General features: G+C 33.9%; 1 protein-coding gene across 1 annotated transcript in view; it reads right to left on the reverse strand.

The window, feature by feature from the left end:
• Nucleotides 1-22,110, reverse strand: part of Npl4 (nuclear protein localization 4) — a 56,984-nt gene that overhangs the window by 2,464 nt on the left and 32,410 nt on the right. Inside the window, exons 9-10 of the mRNA XM_088226425.1 lie at nucleotides 2,720-2,947; nucleotides 752-936 (exon numbers count right to left, since the gene is read on the reverse strand). Of these exons, the coding sequence (XP_088082551.1) occupies nucleotides 752-936; nucleotides 2,720-2,947 (413 nt within the window). The remainder of the gene's footprint in view (nucleotides 1-751; nucleotides 937-2,719; nucleotides 2,948-22,110) is intronic.

Raw genomic sequence — 22,110 nt, forward strand, 5'->3', positions numbered from 1 at the left:
TTTTAATAGTCCATTAACAAATAATAAAAAAAACCACTGAACTTCCTCATTACCTCGGAGTAATAATGGGATACGGCTGTAGCGACGCCATTTCACTTTATCGCATAAAACAATTTTCGTTCAGTTTTTGGTTTACCTAAAGACATGTACTGTACGGCTTCGTCGCTGCGCTTGCGATTATTGACCTGAGTGTACCTAATGCCCATTGTTTTGTAATAAACTATAGCTAACTTCGTGATTGATAATCCTAGAATGATTTTAGTTATATGGGCGGCTCTATAGCCTTATTATTACTCCGAGATAATTATCAGGTTCACGGACCTGGGCCGTTCCTGGTTGCTGGTTGTGTCGCTATAAACCGTGGCTCTGTATTCAACTAATGTATAAATAATGTTTATGATTAAAAAAAAAAAAAATAATAATAAAGAAGTCGAGATTGCGATTTGTGTTAGAAAGGAGGATTCTTGGCACAGAGGATTTAAAACTGTAATTAGTTTCATGGTTTCCTGTTTGAAAATGTTGGTTCTATCTAAGGATTCTAGATGTAATTATTAAATCGATTAAGTTCAGAAGCTCATTATATTGACATAGATAATCATCATACTAAATAATCATATAGGCCAAAAAGGAAAGCAGTTCTTAACTGTATCACATAATTATGCATGTTTAAATATTTAACATAAACTACTTTTCATTTAATATTTTTCCACCATAGGTTTTAACATTTCGAGGTTGACGTTATTTGACTGACCTAGTATGGTGTTCTGTGGCAGCTATCAACTGCTCTACTGTGGCCCAGTGGTCCGAGTGTCTCCAGCGCGTGGCCAGGTCGGAGTCTCCCGTCCGCACGGCCGTCAGGATATCCTCCATGTGCGGCAACATAGGAAGGGCCTCCATGGTGGCTATGTACAGGAGCACGTGGAAGTCTGTCATTGCCTGTTGAAGAATATACCAAATTAGGTACATGCTCTAGGCGACGCACAAACCGCACGAAAAAAAGAGTAAGCTTCGAGTCAAGATCCTAATGTCACATAATGTAGGAACAATAATATAGTTTATAGTAGCACAAAGATTCACTTTGCTTTAATGATAAGCGGTAGTTTAAAAAAAAATCCGTTTATTAAATACATAATATATTTCTTAGACATACATATTGACTTATACCATGAAAAGCTTGAATTCTAATTTTGTATGATAAATAAAAATACACTTTATATACAATTAAACTTTATATTGCAAGAGCCTTCTAGGCATTACATACATAAGCAAATATATTTTTAAGACCGTCGAAATAAATCCCAACTCACTCGTTGATGCGCCTGAAGTACTGAGCTCAATAAAATTAAATATCTCAAATAGAAACCTCAAACAAAACTTACTCTTTCATACCGATAAACGTATAACTTACTATGGTTTTCATTACCCTACGACCAGAATTCTTAGGTCTGCCAACAAACATACCAGTCTTGATTTCTTTGATGGCAAGTTGTCTTCTTTCATACGATCACTGAATCAAATTCAATTATAAACACCTCTCTCCCGCTTTCACTCCCACCGAGTCTACTATATACCATTGTGTCTTTCTACTTTCATTTTTAATAATTTTCTATGCATAAATATGTCCTTAAAAATGCCTATTGGGCGTATATATAAATAAATATTTTACAAACATAGTGCTGTGTGGAAAACCATAAATATTAATGAATGAGTAGATTTCGTGTGAGTAGAGTTCCCACACTCTAAAATAAATGGCACAGAAATTCCTTTCATCACTTCCATAAAAAAATTTGGTATTATCAAAAATAAGCATTTAGAGTGGCACAATCAGGTTAACAAAGACAGTCGTAAACTTTATAGCAGTTTGCACTCACTTAAAAAATTGCAGAATTTCTTGCCAATCAATGTGAAGCAAACATTAGTCCAGAGCTTACTTCTCCCACTTCTTGATTACGCAGATGTCTGTTACCCGGATGCTAATTCTGAACTGCTCGATAAGTTGGAACGATTACAGAATGTATGTATACGTTATATCTTTAATCTTCGCAAATTTGACCACGTAACCGAATACCGCCCGCAACTACACTGGCTCAGTATCAGGCATAGAAGAAACATTCACATTCTATCACTTCTTCACAATATTTGGAATAATCCCATTTCGCCTGTTTATCTGAGAGAGCTCTTCCAACCTCTATCACAAAATGGACTATCTTTTCGCTCTAGTAACGAGAGAACCCTTTTAATACCCCTTCACCGCTATAATTTTCTAGCCTCCTCTTTCACAGTAGAAGCTGTTTGATTGTGGAATAAACTACCCACTAATGTTAGAGACGCTTTATTTACATTTAAATCAATATTGAAATGTCACTATCTAAATATTTAAGTTGTTCCTTTCTCCTTTTTTCCTTCCCATCCCCTCTCCTCTCCTCTCTTCATAGTATAGTGTAAATTTTTAGTTTGGGTGGGTAGGAAGAAATTGCCTTAAGGCAATATGGCCCGCCCTTATATGTATATAAAGTGTTAAATCCTATGAGATGTACCAAAAGTGTTAAAGACTAATCTATCCCCTTCGTAGTACGGTTAACTCCAGGAACTCTTCCTGCTGCTACTGGGCGAGGCAGAGCGCCAGCGAGCGCAGGTCCTGGCACCGCGCTACTATGTAATTATAAGACATGGCCGCAAACACATTAGATAATAATCTGTCTTCTTTGCAGTAGGTTACCTCCAGGAACTCGTCCTGCTGCCACTGGGCGAGGTAGAGTGCCAGCGAGCGCAGGTCCTGGCGCTGCGCCGGGCGCTGCTCCGTGGGGAACAGGTCGCGAGCGGGCCGGGGGCGCCGCAGGGTGGCCAGGGGCACGCGGGCCGCCGCGCACGGCACGTCAACCAGAAGGTACTCCACGGGGAGGGGCCTACCCACGCGTACAACCTCGTTACCATAGTGGTCCTTCTCCTGGAACAGATGATAACAAATTGGTTAATGATAGAAACATTTGGTGATTAGTATTTATCTGATAGTTGAGATAACTCTCCTTTTAATATTGGGATACTGAAAGGAGGTAAGTGCCGGGAACAGGGTGAGCGGTGCATTCAAATAAACCTTGAAAAATAAATTATTGAGGTCAAAAGTCAACAGTCAAAAGGTAATTTATCGGAAATTTAAAACAAACAAAAAAGCGTTTAATATAAAAATTTATAGATCATATCTAAATCTATGAGATAAAACCCACACTACAAAAAGTAAAATATGATACGTAAATATGTCCTAAAGTTTATAAATTTAACCAAATAATGTTTTATAAAGTTTATATTTGAAGCACTAACTTTGTGGTTATTCATTATAATAAAATAAATAAAACAACTTTGTTTTTAACCACTAATTCTTTATTATTTTTTTCCACCGACCAGTTTCAAAGCAAACACGCTTCTTCGTCAAAATTTACGTAACTAATGAATTCTTTCCTATTTTATTTTTATCATGTTAGCTAAATACTACACGTGGACCCAATAAATCAAGTATTTTTTTCTTACAAGGGTGGTAATTTGATATCAATATTTTCGAAGCTAGACAGGAGAGGACTAAAAGTAATATTGTTTATTTGGTTATTAATTTTTTTTTTCTTATTATGAATCGCTTTTTTAATTTCTAAGATTTCTAAGTTGTCTAATTTTAATATTTTATTTTCAACATAAAGTACTTTGAAACCGGTCGGTGGAAAAAACAAAAAAAAAATTGTGGTTAAAAACAAAGTTGTTTTATTTATTTTATTAAATAATGTTTTCTCCAGAATAACCCATTCAGGCCTGGCGTTCATTTGAATATACACAAATTTTAAGATTTTTTTACCCTCGTAACTACCAAAATTCAAAAGCAGCGAGCTTATTATTTAATTACTGAAACCCCAGAAGTACGTCTCTATTTTCTTTTCTATACGTTTGGTAATCAGCATTACACAGAAAAAAAATTTAAGTTTGACAGAAAGCTTCCGGCTGGTTTGTTTGTTTTGGAGCGAATTCCCATCGTCCTTATAAATGACGTGTGAGGCAAATACTAAACATATTTTAGTAAAATTAAATTGATTTGATTAATTAATTTGATTGAATAAATATTGTAAGACAATAACACATTTTAAATTCATTTTGTCGGTTCATTATCAGTTTGAGATGCATTGTTTATAAAAAATGAAGGATAAATAATTTCTACAGTATAAAAGATAAAAAAACATTGAAAATACCAAAAATTTTCAAATAATTATTTTAGTAAATCATCATCATTCCCTTTTCGCACCTAATGGTGCATATGCATACCATATGGTAATGCATTGCTATACCAATCACAGCGTATTTTGATTTAAAAAATTGTTACATGAAGATAAGATTATCAGTCTTACGCTTCAGGTACCATCCCAGGGACTATGAAATATTCTGGTGTGAAAACACCATATTTTTTTTTGCACCCCAACAGGCCAGGAGGCCCAAATACAGCAGTGAATTACAGCGCAGAACACCCAGGCTTGAGAAAAATCACATCATTTTTTTTGTGTTTTTACTGGGAATCGAACCCGGAACCTTCCGTGCGTGAGTCAAGCACCTTGACTTGACTTTAAATAAATATTTATATTTCCTTTGATACACAGAATATAAAATATTTTTTATATCCACAGGAATTTATTTCGGTACAAAAGGGTTAAATTAACAATTATAATAACAGTATAAAAAATGTACAACTTCCAATGGATTGATGTTATTAAAATAATGCTCATCCTTTTATTATATAATCAATATAATATATCATAAAGATTATTTTCTGATTTGATTTAGGTTGTAATTATATTTTACTATTATTTTGTTGATTTTAATAATACCATATTTTGTATGTTTGATTATGTATAATTTATATTTTAAAAATTATTTCTGATTATCTTTTTTGCATTGTATTCTTTGGAATTTTATTATTTATTACTTATACCTTTTTTTTCTAGATTGTTATTCTATTGCATTACATGTCATTATAATTTAATCTAATTAATTTTACTATGTATTTTTATTGTTATTTATTGTGACATGGGCATAGTCTAAAAAGACTTAATAAGTTCATTAATATTTAAACTAGTGTAATTTTGAATGAATAAATAAATTAACAAATTACAACAGGGATGGAGAATACCTTAAATAAGGGAATATGGATATCAAGGCATTTACAGGGCTTATGACCTGTCATTGGCTGGTTTAAGTGGCCACTTTACACACTGTGTAACATTCACCATTTTGCCTATGTTTGAACATCCAAATTTCTTCAATTCTTCCATTTGTTGATTTTAGTGAAGTTAAAGAGCTGAAACCTTTATTGTTGTAAAGAGATTCATCTGACTGAATTATTTCACATAATAGGCAACGCCTGAAAACAAATTTTAAATTTTTACACTTCTTCTTGGACCAGTTGGTTTCATTACAATAGGTGTTCAAACATAGGCAAAATTGTGAATGTTACACAGTGTGTAAAGTGGCCACATAAACCAGCCAATGACAGGTCATAAGCCCTGTAAATGCCTTGATATCCATATTCCCTTATTTAAGGTATTCTCCATCCCTGTTGTAATTTGTTAATCTTAATGACTCCCGAAGGGGTGAAATCCAGTCTTTTGCCTACGAACATTTGGACAAACTCAAATATTGGAATAAATAAATATTTTTTTTCTCTCTATATTTGTTTTGTGTTTGTCGCGGGAGGCAAAATCGGCAGTTCACAATGGAATTGCCGACCTTCGTGTATGGGAAGCGAAGTATGGAATTGTCAAAACAAGGAGGAAAGCAGACCGAATACTGTCAACACAATTAGAAAAAGGAGATCTGTGATTGTTTGGACAAGTAGAGCGAATGGAAAGCGAAAGAACGGCAAAAAAACATTACGATGCGAATGTTGTGGAAATCGAGGAAGACCGAGAAAGACATGGCATGACCAAATCCAACAAGTACTTGAAAACGGACATGTTAAAGGTCGGAATAATCGGCGCGTGTGCATTAGTAGATGTATGAATGTAGAGGAAGCGAGGTCTGTATGCAAAGACGGAGTGATATGGCGTTCTATCGTCTCTGCCTGCCCTTATGGGGAAACGGCGTGATTGTTTGTTCGTTTGTAATAATAAATGTCTGTTAACATGGCCGTTTAATATGTATCATCGATAATTTGTTTATAAGATAGGGAAATATCACATATTACGAATACCGATAAAAATATATGAAATGGGTTCAAAATAACTAATTGTATTTCCAAAATCAATATGGATACTCTGGAGAAATGTTTTCATAAAAACGTTACTAGAAAAACGCGACATGTTTGGCCTTGATAGTTGCGACGTAAAGATTAGTGACAATGTTCTGAGCAAATTTGAATGGCCGGGAACAAATTAACGTGAATCGTGACGTATTAGGGGCGTGGCCAATGGAATAACCGTTTTTGCGGGAATTCAAAATTACAAATTTGAAAATATTTTTTATGCGAACTACAAAAAAATATATATCTTTACTGGACAGTATTTCATAGACCTTTATTACTTTAAAAATGTTTTTTTAAAAGTGATACTTCCCTATTCAAATAGGAAACTTTCAACCGTCCACCCCATAGTCCAGACTCGGCTTCTTCAGATGACCACCTTTTTACAAAACTCGAAAACTTTTTGGCAGGAAAGAAATTTTAAAGTCACAAGAGCTGAAAGCTGCTGTGACTGCGTATCTCGATACACAGGCGGCGGAGGAATAAGACGCTGGGATACGAAAACTCGTCACACGTTACGACAAATGCTTAAATTTGCTAGGTGAGTATTGACTATGTAGAGAAGTAGTTTAAGGTACATATTATTATGTTCTTTACAAATAAAACGTTCATATTTGTTTATTTTGACTCTCGAATTTATAGAGATATTAAAGTTATTGGATGCGATGTGTACTGGCTACACACCACCGGGAAGGGAGAGTTGACAAAATCGGAGTCTGTCGAGATCGGCTTCTACATATCTAGAAAAACAGCTGAAGGGCGCTTCCCCGGGAGCGAAAGAAAATACAGTGACGTCATTCGGGCCCCTTTACTGTGTATGACGTCATCGTATCCTACAACGGCGAGTCCTGTCACCCAGTTTTCCCGCCGAGACGTCAAACTGTTTTTTTCCGCACATAAAATAAGTACTTACCGAGACACTAAAACCTATCATGAAAAACATGGGCCTTACTTATAAACCTAGAATAAAATTACGCCTAGATGGTGAAAAATCCTGGGATAGCGACCATATAAACTTATTCCACGTTCATACTAGTGTCCGACGTGGTATAACACTAGAAGCCTGCTATATGTTATCTGTCACGCTTTTCAGTAGTAAAATAGATCGCATTTATCTAGAATTTAAACAATTTACAAAACATACTATCTTTTTAGAGATTTTTAAATGAAATATTGTTTATTAGTGTAAAAATGACTATCAGATTTACATCACGTTTAGATAAATTTTATTTAGCATTTGTTTTGAAAATGATCCTTGTTATATTTAGCAGTATTTATACATAACAGATGTATTATATTACATATTGAGTGCTTTTAGTTTTTTTTTCTGTTATTGTTATATTAGTATAGAACTACTTATACTTTAAAATATAAAAAACTTCACCTTAGAACAGGCTGAGCCATGTTAGATGGAGACTATCTCAACCAGAGGACGCTCCGTATTTATTTTGTCATTCACTACTTTTATATAGATTCCCCGGTATTAAATATGCACTTATTTACGCAATAAATTTATAAACAAATAAATATTTAAATTTATGAAATGAAAATATATGCATTTAACCATTTATCAATGGCATATTTCATTTTGATATGAAATTATTTTTTTATGGCAAATGTCAATTTGTGCGTGATGTAATATTATATAAGCATCGTTTTTCTTTAATTATTTACATTGAATATTATCTTTCTAAAGTCTATGACGCCTAGAAAATATAGTTTATTTACAGTTTGTTCTTTTATAAGAAATTCTAGGTCTTTAACACCACAATAATAAAATAAGACATTAATAAATAAATATCATTATCGTTTTTGATTGATTTGGATTTCGTGGCACCCCTGGGCTGCTATTCCAAACGCTCTCTCGGCCGTAGAAAAATCATTCATAGCGCGTAATTATATACAAAATTCGCGCTATAAAAGTGTTTCCTGCGGCCGCGAGAGCTTTCGGAATAGCAGCGATGGGCTGCTATTCTGAACGCTTTTTATATCGCGGATTAAGTATGTAAATACGCATTATACCGCGCATTAAAGGCGCTTAGAATACCAGCCCTGGATAATTTTAAAAGCTTTGTCCCACTCTGTTTCGTTGAAATAATATGTAATGTATCGACTTTTTTTAATGTACCTACACTTACGATAATATTTATTTTTTTATAAATTATCCTTACAATGTATAATACTTACCAGTATGAAGATGCCCATTAGAGGGTGAAAGCGCTAATTGGTCAAATAAATAAGTGGAAGTGTACCAAGTATTTTTAATTGGTAACTTATACTTAAATATACGTTATTATTTCATTAAAACACTATTTTTTTATTTTAAATCTTCAAGTACAAAACACAAGTGACAATGTTTTGAGAATGTCCAAATGTTTGAAAACAGGCTGGATTTCCTCCCTGGGGAGTTATTTTTTTTATTTTTATTAATAACAAATAAAAATACAATATTACAAATAATACAATTTTTTTACATTAATCAAATACATATATTTACATTACGAAAAAGAAATAAACAATTATTGTGTACATAATGGGGAGTGACGTCTTACAATAGATTTTTTTTATTTTAATTAATAATATTTTTAGAATAACAAAATAAATTACAAAAAAGATATAAACGATGTTTTCAATCAGTGTTACATAAAGAAGAATTATAGATGTAATTTTTTACTTCTTTCTTAAATATATTGTATTCCTGACTGTACTTTTAATTATCTTTGTTCATTTCATTAAAGAAAAATATTCCTCTGTAAGTATAATGATGTTGTGCAGTAGTTGTTTTTAATTTAGGAATTAAGATATTACCACCTGCTCTCTTTCGTTTTGAGACCTAGAAATACTACTATTTATTTTATCTTTATGTATTTGACCCAAACAATTCTTTATTTATAGCAATTTTATATCTAAAACCTTAATTTTTTTAAATAATTGAACAGTGGGAAAAGTAGACGGTTTTTTCAAAATAACTTTTATAGTTAATTTTTGTATTTGTTCAACCGGTAAAATATTTGTTTTAAAAGCACCACCTCATCCGATTATTCCGTACTGTAATATGGATTGGGCGAATGCAAAGATCTAAATTTGTTGCAACAGAGAGGGAAAGCATTTTTGAGAAGGGAATATGGAAGTCAAGGTATTTACAGGGCTTGTGATCTGTCATTGGCTGGTTTAAGCGCCCATTTTATACGCTGTAACATTCAGGTATTGCCTAATAGGTCCAGCCGGATGAGTCCCACTCACATGATAAAGTTTTTAGCTCTTTTACTTTGCAAAAGTCAACAGATGGAAGAGTTGAGAAAATGTGGATGTTTAAACATGGGCATAATGTTGACACAGTATGTAAAGCGATCAGTTCTATCAGCTCCAAAATGTTTTCCCTCTCTGAGGCAACAAATTTAGGCCAAAAATATAAGTGCTTTGGCGGACGGACTAAGAACGAATGCATGTGTATGGCGTTTGCCAGAGAGCGAATTAATGATGGCCAAAAGTAAGTAAAAAGTTATGGCATTCGGAAGGGGAAGTAAGGTTACTGAGAGCATAATGAATTAATGTGAACGTGGGGTTTGTGGAAAGGATGCCAGTCTAAGATATAGAGGATTTTTTGAATTATAATGTATATTTTTTTTCTTAAAAAAAGAGTTGTCCCTCTGAAATTTCGCAGTCTGGCCTAGAAACATCGTGTATATTATGCAATATGTACTGTATAAAAATGAAATTAATGTACCTCTCATATCGACATTTTTAACTCGAGTCTGTGAATTCAAATCTTTTACGATGTTCTATAGAAACGATTAACGATTAATTTGCAAAAGCTACTTATGCTAATGATCTAATATTAACTCATTTTATGTTCATAATATACAAAAAAAATTATATCTGTATGCTGACATACATATTATATCTTTATGTATATTTTTCGTGTTATTTTTATATTTCCATGTTTTGATCTTGTTTACTATTTTCGTATAACTGAACTCATTACATTGTAAGGGACACTTATGACGTATAATAAATGAATAAATATAAATATTTATTTAATTTTTTACGCTAAACGGGCTCTTTATATGGTATTTTTTCCGTTTATTTACATTTTTATTTATAACCAAAAACCCGTCAAGAGTTATACACGGCGTTAGAAAACCAGGCCGCGAAACTTCAGAGGAACAACATTCTTCGAGGTAAACTTTGAAAAATATCCTAATTTTTTTTTTCAATTTTTTTTAAATATTTTTTTTTAAATAATCGGAAAATGGAATAAATCCTTCATTTCTCGGACTAGCATCCCTTACATAAACCCACATCAATCCAATGTCCAGCCGCTTCCTTCGTCCGCGTCCGGTGCGTACCGCTTCGCTGGTCAAATACGTTTTTTATCTCATTATTTTATGTAGGGCAGGAATAGGGGTTTGTGAAAGGGAAGCAAGTCCAAGAAATTAAACATTTACATCATTTTCAAATCATAAAAAATATTTTTATTTTTTTTAAATGGAAAAAAATATTAATAGAACTTTAGCGGTCTGGCCCGAAAACCCGTGTACAGGCATATTAAAAGGTCAATGGTATGTCTCGTCCAGTTTGTATGGCCAAAACGTTGTTTTTAAATTTGTCTACGATGTAGTTTTTTAAGGTCGGTGTATATATATTATGAATATATAGGCGGCCTCCGTGGTGTAGTGGTCAAGACGCTTGACTCACGCACGGAAGGTTCCGGGTTCGATTCCCGGTGAGAACACAAAAAATTAAAACTGTGATTTTTCTCAAGCCTGGGTGCTCTGTGATGTAATTCACCACTGTAATTAGGCCTCCTGGCCTGTTGTGGTGCAAAAAAAAAATGTAAAAAAAAATAAAAAAAAATGAAAGTAACTAAGTTCTTACATTTCGATTAGTCTTGTATCTGAAGGTAAAACAAGCCGAAGCATAATCGCACAGACATTAAGTTTCTAAAGTCAGCAGACCGAAAGAAGGAAACAAACGGTGACAAATGAACGTAGTTATGCAGAAAGCAACTAGTCCACAATAAAAAGAGAGAGATATTGCAGTTATCGGGTGCAGTAAGGTCAATTCTGTGATCTGCCAAAAACAGCCAAACCGCTTTCATACAAAAAAACTGTAATAAACACATTCTGAAAACAGTGTTAGTTGATCACAAAAACGGCATTTCTCAATGTGCAGAAAACACCCACAGCACTAGAAAAATCTTACGGCATAGATGCTAAAGGGAAGATTATTGCCTCCAGAAATATAAATCTAATACGTGTAAGTATTTTGATGTTTTAAATTCGTTAATTTAAAAAAATATATTTTAATACAGATGTCACCTCATACATTCAAATTTAAGATTAAATTAAATAATCGGGTTGTGGTCTCGTGGCTAGTGTCTCGGACTCACGGACCGAAGGTCCGTGGATCGAATCCCACTCTACCCCAACTTGATTCCATTTTCTAATAGTAAGTAATTTACAACTCGTTGAAAACGGCCCTCAAAATGAAATATTTGGGTAAATCATAAGAACGTAAATATTTCTTTAAAAAAAAAAAAATAGATTCGTCTATATTCTGCAAAATGCATATTTTAGGTTGTGTGGTCAGCCAGTCCAAAAAAAACACCAACATTACATTATTACAAGTTCAGTCTATAATTGGCCTATAATTTTGGTTGATTTGTAAATATTTATATTTTTGTTGTAATGGCTGTTGTTTTCTTTTAATAAATAAATAAATATCACTCCACTACTTCGGAAATTATACTGGCTACGTTTTCCACATAGGGTGGAATACAAACTCTGTTGGCTTATGTATAGATCACTGCACAACTCTGCCTCGGAATATCTAAGGGAAGGTTTTTCAATTTGTTTTTCAATAACATAGACATATTTAACTGCAGTAAACTCACTTTTAAAACCAAAATTAAAAAACTATCATTTGATAAAAATTATGTTTCGTTATAAAAAATACAAATATTTTTACATTATAAATTTAAATTGTTTCTATTCACTCATATCAAACACACACTCACCCTGTCCATAAACCTACCCTCACACCCATATACAATCACACACATATTCACCTACCAAAACCACACTCCACTTTTTTACACACGCATCCTCACACAAAAAAAAACTCGCACACATGCACTTCCATGAATTATATCTAACTGAACTGGATTTTTATAATTGTATTTATATGGAAAACTGATTTGGCTTTATTTTATGTTTTTTTTATAATGTTGTCAATATTTTTTTGTATTGCTGTTGTTTTTCTGAATAAACAAAATTAAACAAACAAAATTAAAAATTAACTATGCATTCCAGACGAACTAGCTGACAGGCGTCTTACGCTTAGATCAGCTACGTCTACGGCGAGAGAAAAGGTACCTCTACCTCTACCATATACCTCTACGCAAACAGCGCACTTCGGTGCAAGTTCGGTGAACGCGCTTTTGCGGTGCAGGCCCTATGGCATGGAATGCTCTCCCAGCAGAGGTGCGTGGCTGTGAGAGTGAAGTAATGTTTCGGAAAAAACTTAAAACCCACTTGTTCTCTAAATCATTTGAATAAATCCGTAGCACGTGATAGCAAAATATTTTTTTTAAATATATAAATTTAAAAGTTTCAATCAAATTTATTTATCCATAGAATCACTTTGTAAAGCGCCATTGAAGTATTATATTATAAAAATGGCGCTATATAAGTTATCCATAATAATAACTGAATTATGATTACTTCTACTGAATGTTGTGTTACATAATTTTTTGGTTCAATTTTGTTTTCAATCTTGGGTAAAAAGTATTGTATGCGTTTTTTACGAAACAGTGCTTTATGATTTTCTTGTTATATTAATCTTTTAAAATATATTATTATTTAATTAAATTTTTACATTTATTTTTATATTATTTTAAACTTCTTTTCAATGTGTTATATTATTTTGAGGTTTAATTTTTGTTTCTAAATTTTGGGTAAAAAGGATTTTTTAGCGTTAATTAAATAAAATAACAAATGCATTAAGTGATTCTTTACAATCAAGTACAATAATATAAACGTTAATTAATATGTTCAGTACGTAATGACACAACATACATCAGAGTTTTACTAAGGTTGACTGTTTTCTGAAAGCTAGACATCTTAGGATGTACTCGTATAATCAGACAGACTTTAAAAATCATTAAAACTGATAAAATACATAGTTAAATTCTTTTTTATTATAAAAAAAACAAATATATTCGCTATTTATCATTTCAAAAACTTTCCAACTGTTGTGTTGATTTGATTATTTACTCTTTTCGCAAAAGTGCTATTATCTCAGTTTCACTTTTCTATGGCTGGTTGCTTTCTGCATAACTACGTTCAAATAGCAGAGTGGTCGCTACGAACGCTATATAAAACAGAAAAAATCTTCATGGAGTTGACTATTTGGGATAGTTGCTGAATGTACATCTTTAGTGGTTTATAAAAGTTGGGTTAGGATAGTTTGGGTAGCAAAAAAAAAAAAAAAAAATTTAACTTATTAAAGTAAGATATTTTTTAAATTATTAAACTTAACTTTACCTAAAAATTATGTATAAAGACAGCGCAGGATGTGTTACGGTAAATGGATCATAGACATTGTTGTTCTACATTCATAAAGGAGTCAAACAGGGATGTGTGATGTGACCATGGCTGTTCAACGTGTATATCGATAACTGTATGAAAGAACTGAAAAGCTTAAGAACGGGAGCAAAAACTAGTGATTTAACTGTCAATTATCTTTAGTATGCTGATGATGCTGAGGTTCTTGCTAACAACAAAGAGGAACTGAAATTCTTGATAACAAAGAAAGCGATTTGCTGATGAATGTCGATAAATCGAATGTGATGGTTTTTGAAAGAAATGAAAGCATGACTAAATGTGAAATCACTTTGAATGGGGTTATACAAAACAAGTAGAGGAATTTGTGTATCTGGGAAGTATGTTTACTAGGGATGGAATGCTGAGAAAGATATTGAAAGGAGGGCGAGTGCCAAAAACAGAGTGAACGGTGCACTTAAATCAACCTTGGCAAATAAATGTTTGTCGCAAGAGGCAAAATTAGCAGTTTACAAAGGAGTCCTGGTCCCGACCCTGATGTATGGACTTGTAAAAACAGGGATGGAAGAAGGCTGAATGCTGTCGAAATGCGATCTCTCAGACGAAGGTGTGGTAAAACTATGTAGATAGATGCACAAATATTGAGATTCGTACATTATGTAAGGCTAAGATAAGCATTATCGACAAAATCAAGAAAGGAGCTCTGCGTTGGTTTGGACATACAGAGCGAATGGACAGCGAAAGGACGACTAAAAATATTTAAGAAACGAATGTTGATGGATGCAGAAATAGAGGAAGACCGAGAAAGACATGACATGACCAAATTCAACAAATACTTGAAGATGGACATGTTAAAAGTCGGAATAATCGGCGCGCCTGCATGAGAAGATGTATGAATGTAGAGGAAGCGAGATCTGTATTCAAAGATAGAGTGAGTTCATCCTCTCTGCCTACCCTCACGGGGAAACGTGATGGTTTGTTTGTTTGAACTTTACCTATCCGCACCTAACCTAATTTCACATAGCAAAATAAATTAAAAAATAAAACAATTATTGTGGTCAACAATAAACATATATATTTGGATAATTTATATAGCGCCGTTTTTGTGAAAATCACCTCAAGCGCGCAGTACAATAAATAAATATCCCACCACGTCTCGCAGCTCGCAGCTACAGAGCGCATGGACGGTTGGGATTCTTGTATCTCGTCTCCAATTCTGATATATAGGAGCTAGATTACAGCACGTCTTGCAGCTACAGAGCGCATAGACAATAAGAAATCTAGCCCCTATTTACATTTTTAGGACGAACAGTTTTTGAGTTTGTCCAAATTTTTGTAGACAATGACTGGTCCATGAAGAAATACAGAAATTAAAAATAAAAAATTCCGGCGTTGCCTAGTAAGTATGTAGGTGAAATAATTCAATTAGACGAATCTCACCCACATAAATAAAGGTTTCAGTTCTTTAACTTCACAAACATCGACAGATAAAAGAATTGAAGAAATATAGATGTTCAACTATGGGCAGAATGGTAAATGTTACAGTGTGTAAAGTGGCCACTTAAACCAACAGGTCATAAGCCTTGACATCTATGCTACCTTCTCAAAAATGTTCTTCATCTCTGTTGTAATATGCTAGTTATTGTTGTATTCAAATTAAAGCGGCTAAGCGACGATCAGCTCTTTTGATTGAGTGCCGGCATTTAATGAACAGCCTAGCCGCCCTATTGAGTGGCGGATTTAACTGTTTGGCGGCGACATACATATATTTGTGAATGTTATTTTTCTGCGGTTCTTGGAAATAATGAAACAATTCTCACGTAACGAGTGTTGGAAGTAATCTATATTTAACTCGACGCGGCGTGCAATCAATTACGGCGAAATGTCCGCAAATTCGGCCTATCTTGCGGGTAAATACTAACCAGAGATGCCACGAATATTCGGCTACTTTTTTAACTTCTTTAATTCGGTATTCGGCCGAATACTGCGTACTATTCGACCGAATACAAAATCATGAAACAAAAAAACGCAAATATTACTAAAAAATATTTTTATTTTAATCACAAAATATTAGTTTAATACTCAAAATCTATCAGTGGCAAGTTGTGATGAATAAAAACATTTTTTTCAGTATTTGTTGGTAGCAAACGATTGCGATTTTCCTAATAAATAATACGTCGCGAGATCTTGTTGTTACACAGCAAACACACAGCCAGTTTATTATCTTCACTGCGAATCTCATAACATTCCCAAATAGGCGGTTTCTGATTAAACGGTGCCATGATGTACAATGAACAAATAATTACTAATTACCAATAAGAACTATTAGTAACACAATGTGATGTAATAATGATCAAATAACGCGTGTCGCGTCGTGACCTACTCGCAAATGAAACAAATACGCCCGCCCAGTCACCCCCGCACGCACCGCAATGAGACAGGTCGTAACCTGTCACGCGCGAAATGCACACATCTTTTGACGAACATTCGGCGCTTCGGCCGAGAGCGTGGCCGAATATTCCGTATTCGGCCAAATCACTATACGTGCCATCTCTAGTATTAACTTCTTACTGAAGTATAAGTATCAAAGATGTAATAACTTTTTTTTAAAATAAAAACCTTTATTAGCATAAAAAAAACAATACATACAATAAAAAAATGGAACACTTAAGGTTGAACTTGCCAAAAAGGAGTCTGGCTCCTGTGTTTGGCAAGTTTACAAAATAATATAAAAAAGAAACAAAAAATGCAAAACAAAATAATACAATAAATAAAAAATTAAACAATTTTAATAATTGAGAAAATTCAACACTAATAAAAAAATAATTAATAACACAAAATTTTTAAATTGATATACACTGTCACATATTATACATACATCTTTATTTTCAAAATACGGTTGATGTTAATTATGTCAGGAAGCTTTTCTTTAATTTATCCTTAAATTTTCTGTAATTTATTTCTTGACGTAGATTTTGTGGTAAATTATTGAAAAGCTTCCGTCCTATATAAGTATAATGATGTTTGGCCGTGGTAGTTTTGATTCTCTGTAGAGCGAGGCATCCTGTTCTTAACCTTCCCGTAATACGGTCCGATGGGAGGCTCTCCTTATGCACCCGGAGCATACACTTACCGTAGATATCATCCACTCTTAAAACATTGAATTCCTTGAATAGTTCGGTAGTTGAGAAGAAGGATGGTTTACATGGTATTATTTTAATTTAAAAAAATTGTAGAACATTTAAAGGTCTACGATGAGCGTTAAAAGCCCTTCCCCATCCAACGATTGCATATTGCATGATTTACTGTAATAGAGCATAATAAACTGTCAATTGATCCGTCGATAAGATACCTCTCAGCTTTAAAAACTACATTTTTAAAGAGTTCTTTAGTTGGTGTTAGATAAGGGGGGTCATATAGCTTCAATATTTTATTTTGCTGTCGTTGTAGTCTGTTTATGTCATTTTGGTTTTCTGTTCCCCGTAGTTATTGCATATAACATATTTACGATTTGACGTAGGCTTCACACATAAAATGTTTATCCGTTTTTGGAACAAAGTTTTTTCAAATAACGAAGGATAATGTTGCATTTTTTTTCATTTTCGTAACATGTATGAAGAGATTTCTGAGTGTACGAGGGTTGCTACTTAAGGGGGAGTGGCCTGAAAAATGCTAAAATGTGATATTTCGATGGGATATTTAAAGTACTTGTAGTAGTCCTAGCCAAATTTTAAAAATACTTTTTCAAAATTCAAACTTTCTTCTAGGGCTCAATATCTTTTGTTTTTTTTATTTTTATCTTGTAAGTTAGTGAAAAAAATTCTCAAAGATTATGAAATCACTGAAAATAGTCATTTTTAGAATAGATATTAAACGTTTTTATAAATATGGTAGGACCTTATTTTTTAGTTTATCGTAATGCTGAAATCTTCTTCTAAGGCTCAATATCTCGTTTTTTTCAAAAATAAGTTTTGTTGGGTCATTATATCGTATAAACTGTCGCCATTTTAAGGGTGTAAAAATCCTATACAAATCTTCATACAAAAAAGCCAGATTACAAATGTCGATTTATTCACGTTCCACTCGCCGAGGACTGTGGACGTCCCTGACGCTGAGTCCACGCAACTTTTTTTAAACAAAAAAAATACGGTATTTTTATATCCATATCGTCGCTTCCGCGGCAAAACCACTTATCAGAAAATTTTGTGAAATTGACTTTTGAATGCAATTAAACTAAAATTCATAATTCTACACCAGTATACGGGGGACCAATAGGAAAGCTTCAATTTGAATTATTAAAAACATGTATTTTTTATTATTTTTATTTTATTAATTATATTTTTGCACCACAACAGGCCAGGAGGCCTAATTACAGTGGTGAATTACATCACAGAGCACCCAGGCTTGAGAAAAATCACATTTAGATTTTTGTGTTCTCACCGGGAATCGAACCCGGAACCTCCCGTGCGTGAGTCAAGCGCCTTGACCACTACACCACGGAGGCCGCCATGTATCAGCTTGTTTCTTTTTGTGGAGTGGTAAAAACACGAATCGGCCATTTTGCATCGACTCTAAGTGACTGTTGGTTTAGTTTGAGATGTGTTCCCAGGAAAACGGTAAATATACGTTTATTTTATACTGCACTTCAAATACTTTTATATAAGCTTATACAAAAGTGTCTATATAATAATATTAATAACATATTTGGGTAAAATAACCAGTAATCAGTACTTTGTAATCATTACAATATTTCATTTCTAATACGAGGTTTTACTTCGGATTGCTTTTTTTCTTCTTATTCTTGTACGTGTTTTTGCTTCAAACAGATTCCAACAATCTATTGAATACTTATGGTTATTTTTAAATAGTATACAAGTGTTTGCATTCGTAATCAAACTAATCCTATTTTTTATAGGTTTATCGCTCGATGAAATTGGAGTATTATTACTGGAAGAAGATGGCAGTGACAATACCTCGGTAAAAACGCTTGACAATATCAACATACTTTTACAAACGGTCAGAACAACACTGTACAGGTGGATAATATGGAACAAGAAGAACTATTGGTTCAAAACATACCTTTTTATTCTATTATCGAAGCCGAATTTTGGCTTTGTCCAGTTACAGAAGTTACACTAGATGATTATACAATCATAACCCAGAAACTTGATGCAGAAACCACTACAGAGTCTGCTTCGCAGCAAAGGAGCAAAAATAAAAAGTTAAGGGAAACTGCAAGGGAATATATGGGTTTGAAGAAGAGTGTCGACTCTGCAAATTATATTATGCAAAAAAGACAAGAAAGAAAACTCGGAGCAACTTGTGTTTCCGAAAAATGTAAAAAATTACTAATAGATTTTGTTCATTCATAAGTCAAAATCAACGACAGACTATTTTTGACTCTTTTTGGCAAAATATGAATTGGAACACAAGAAAACTACACGTGTCTGCATGCGTTGACCAAGTTCCGAGTAAAAAAAAGACAGAAGATTCTCGTAGATCTGGAACAGCATTATATTTTCTTAAGGTAGATAACAAACGGGTCCAGGTTTGTGAACAAATGTTCCCGAGTACGTTAGGCCCGAAAGAATGGTGCGTCAAAAAATGGAGCTCTAGCAGTATACACGTAACTGGTATACATGACTCTTCAATGAAAAGTCAACCCGCTAAGAGTAGGGTGGACAAAGAAGCTCGTGCCTTTATAAAACGTTTTTAGGTGATTTACCAAAACTCCCATCGCATTACTGTCGGTCAAGTTCAACTAAATTGTATTCGGAGCCGACATTCAAATCAACTGCCGATGTTTATAGAGCATACAAAGAGAAATGCAAAGGGAATGATATTTCATGTTAACAAAGCAGTGTATTCTACTCCGAGTTTAAGGATCTGAATAAGATCAATGTGATGTATGTATTGCTCACACTCACGGAAACATTTCGGATGAAGTCTTTCATGCACATCAACTGAGGAAAGAAGCGGCTCGAAGTTCTAAAACAGCGGACAAAAAAATGGCAAACGATAATAAAAACAAAATTGGCATCTTCACGATGGATTTTTCAAGCAGTTAAACTGTCTCCATTCTTGAATGCGAGCTCTATGTACTACAAGACCAAATTATGCGTCCACAATTGGACAATATTTAATTTGACATCAAAAGATGTTTCGTGTTATTTGTGGGATGAGAGTCAGGGTGGTCTAGATGCTGATATGTTTACGTCGTCTTTGATAAACTATTTACAATCATATTTATCGCAAAATCCAGAAACTGAGACTTAAATATTATATAGTGATGGATGCTGCTACCAAAATCGTAATGTCACTACTTCAAATGGTCTTCTGTGGCTTTCGATCCGAAGCGGTGTAGAATATACGTTTTTTTGTAATTAAATGTGAAAACTCGATAAGAGAACGAGTATATAATTTAAGTTTCGAAGGTATAAGTATTTAAATGATTAGGGTAATCCAATTTTATTCTGAGTGAGAAATAATTTATTTGCTAAGTAAGAATCCATGTGACCCTTGGTGCAACGTGAGACAGTGTGTGTTCAAAAATTGCAATTGTATGCGTTAGTAGTCTGGAACCATTTTGACGAATTTTTTTTTCCCACGCGCGGGTGATGTGCCCTTAAGTTTTAAGATATGGCAACACCAGTGTGAATATGTCAAATCTGACATTCTCATCGTAAAGTTTGCCTTTTTTAATGGTAAACGTACTCAGAACGTTTTGTGAACGAGATATTTGTGTTGTTTACAGATACTTAAAAATTTATTTTACTAAAAAAATGGAACGAAATCGTAAACATTTTCGTGCGATGTTTAATATGACTTTCGACGTGGATTAAACCAACAACAGTGTGCCGATCGCCTTGCTGCGACTTTTGATGATGAAGCACCATCTAGAGCCACCGTGTTTTGCTGGTTTTCTGAATTCAATCGTGGTCGCACTGCGTTACTGGACGAATTTCGTGCAGGTCGTCCAAAATCGGCTGTTGTGCCAGAAAAAAACGACGCTTTACGTGAACTGATATTGCAAGATCATCATGTGACATACCGTGAGATTGAGGCATGCTTGGGCATTAGTTCCACTTGCATACGTTCAATATTGTATAAACATTTGGTCGTCAAAAAGATTTGTTCGCGTTGGATTTCGCATAATTTGACAATCGCTCAAAAAAAGTCTCGTGTCGATTGGTGCACACAAATGTTAAAAAATTCAATCGCGGTGCTTCAAAATACATCTATAAGATCGTGACAGGCGACGAATCATGGATCTGTGCATATTAACCTGAAACTAAACAACAATCAAGTGTATGGGTCTTTCAAGACGAGCCAAATCTAGCAAAAGTTGTTCGGTTGCCTGTTTTTTTAGGAATAACTGGACATGTCGTCACCGTTCCATTAGAGCGACGTAGAACGGTCAATTCTGAATGGTCAGCGCCATTTGTTTGCCAGAAGTGTTCGGAAAAATAAGGGAAAACAATTGCAGAAGACGAATCATTCTCCACCAAGACAATGCAAGCTGTCACATATCAGCTCAAACAAATTAATTTTTAAGCATTCAAAACATCGAATTGATGGGTCATCCGCCGTAGAGTCCTGATTTGGCGCCCAATGTTTTTTTTTCTTATTCCCGCATATCAAAAATAAATTTCCAGGTCAACGTTTTTCGACGCCTGAAGAAGCGGTTGATACGTTCAAATCACATGTTTTGGAGGTACCCCAATCGGACTGGAAAAGGTGCTTCGAAAATTAGTTCGAACGCATGCAAAAGTGTATTGATCTAAAGGAGAATATTTTGAAAAACAATAAAGTCATTTTCGATTATAAATATTTGTTTTTACTTGTCTATCTCAAAACTTAAGTAGCAACCCTCGTATTAAGAATGAAAAGGGTTTGAATAATTAAAAAAAATAAATGTTACTTTTACTGTAAGATGATGTAAATGGATAAGTAATTAGTTTATACAGGGTGTTCTTTAAACCTTGTCACATCCGAAACCACGATGATCAGTATGGGCAATAAGACATATAAGCATATGAAAAAATATATTTAAAACAAAGAATTTTTTTAAATAAAATATTTAAAAAAACAAATGGTTGCTTACTTCTGCAGGGGAAAAGCGAGGGGGGCGTAGCCGCGCGGTCGGTGGTGTATCAGACTACCCCCTTCCCTTCCTCATTTCTCCCCTACAGAAGTAAGCAACCATTTGGATTTTAAAATATTTTATTTAAAAAAAAATAATAATTCTAAAAATTTATTTTAATGTGCCAATATGTC

The sequence above is a fragment of the Micrasema longulum genome, unplaced genomic scaffold (genome assembly GCF_059751315.1).
Source record: "Micrasema longulum isolate JH-2025_06_02 unplaced genomic scaffold, ASM5975131v1 h1tg000431l, whole genome shotgun sequence".
NCBI classification, from domain to species: domain Eukaryota; kingdom Metazoa; phylum Arthropoda; class Insecta; order Trichoptera; family Brachycentridae; genus Micrasema; species Micrasema longulum.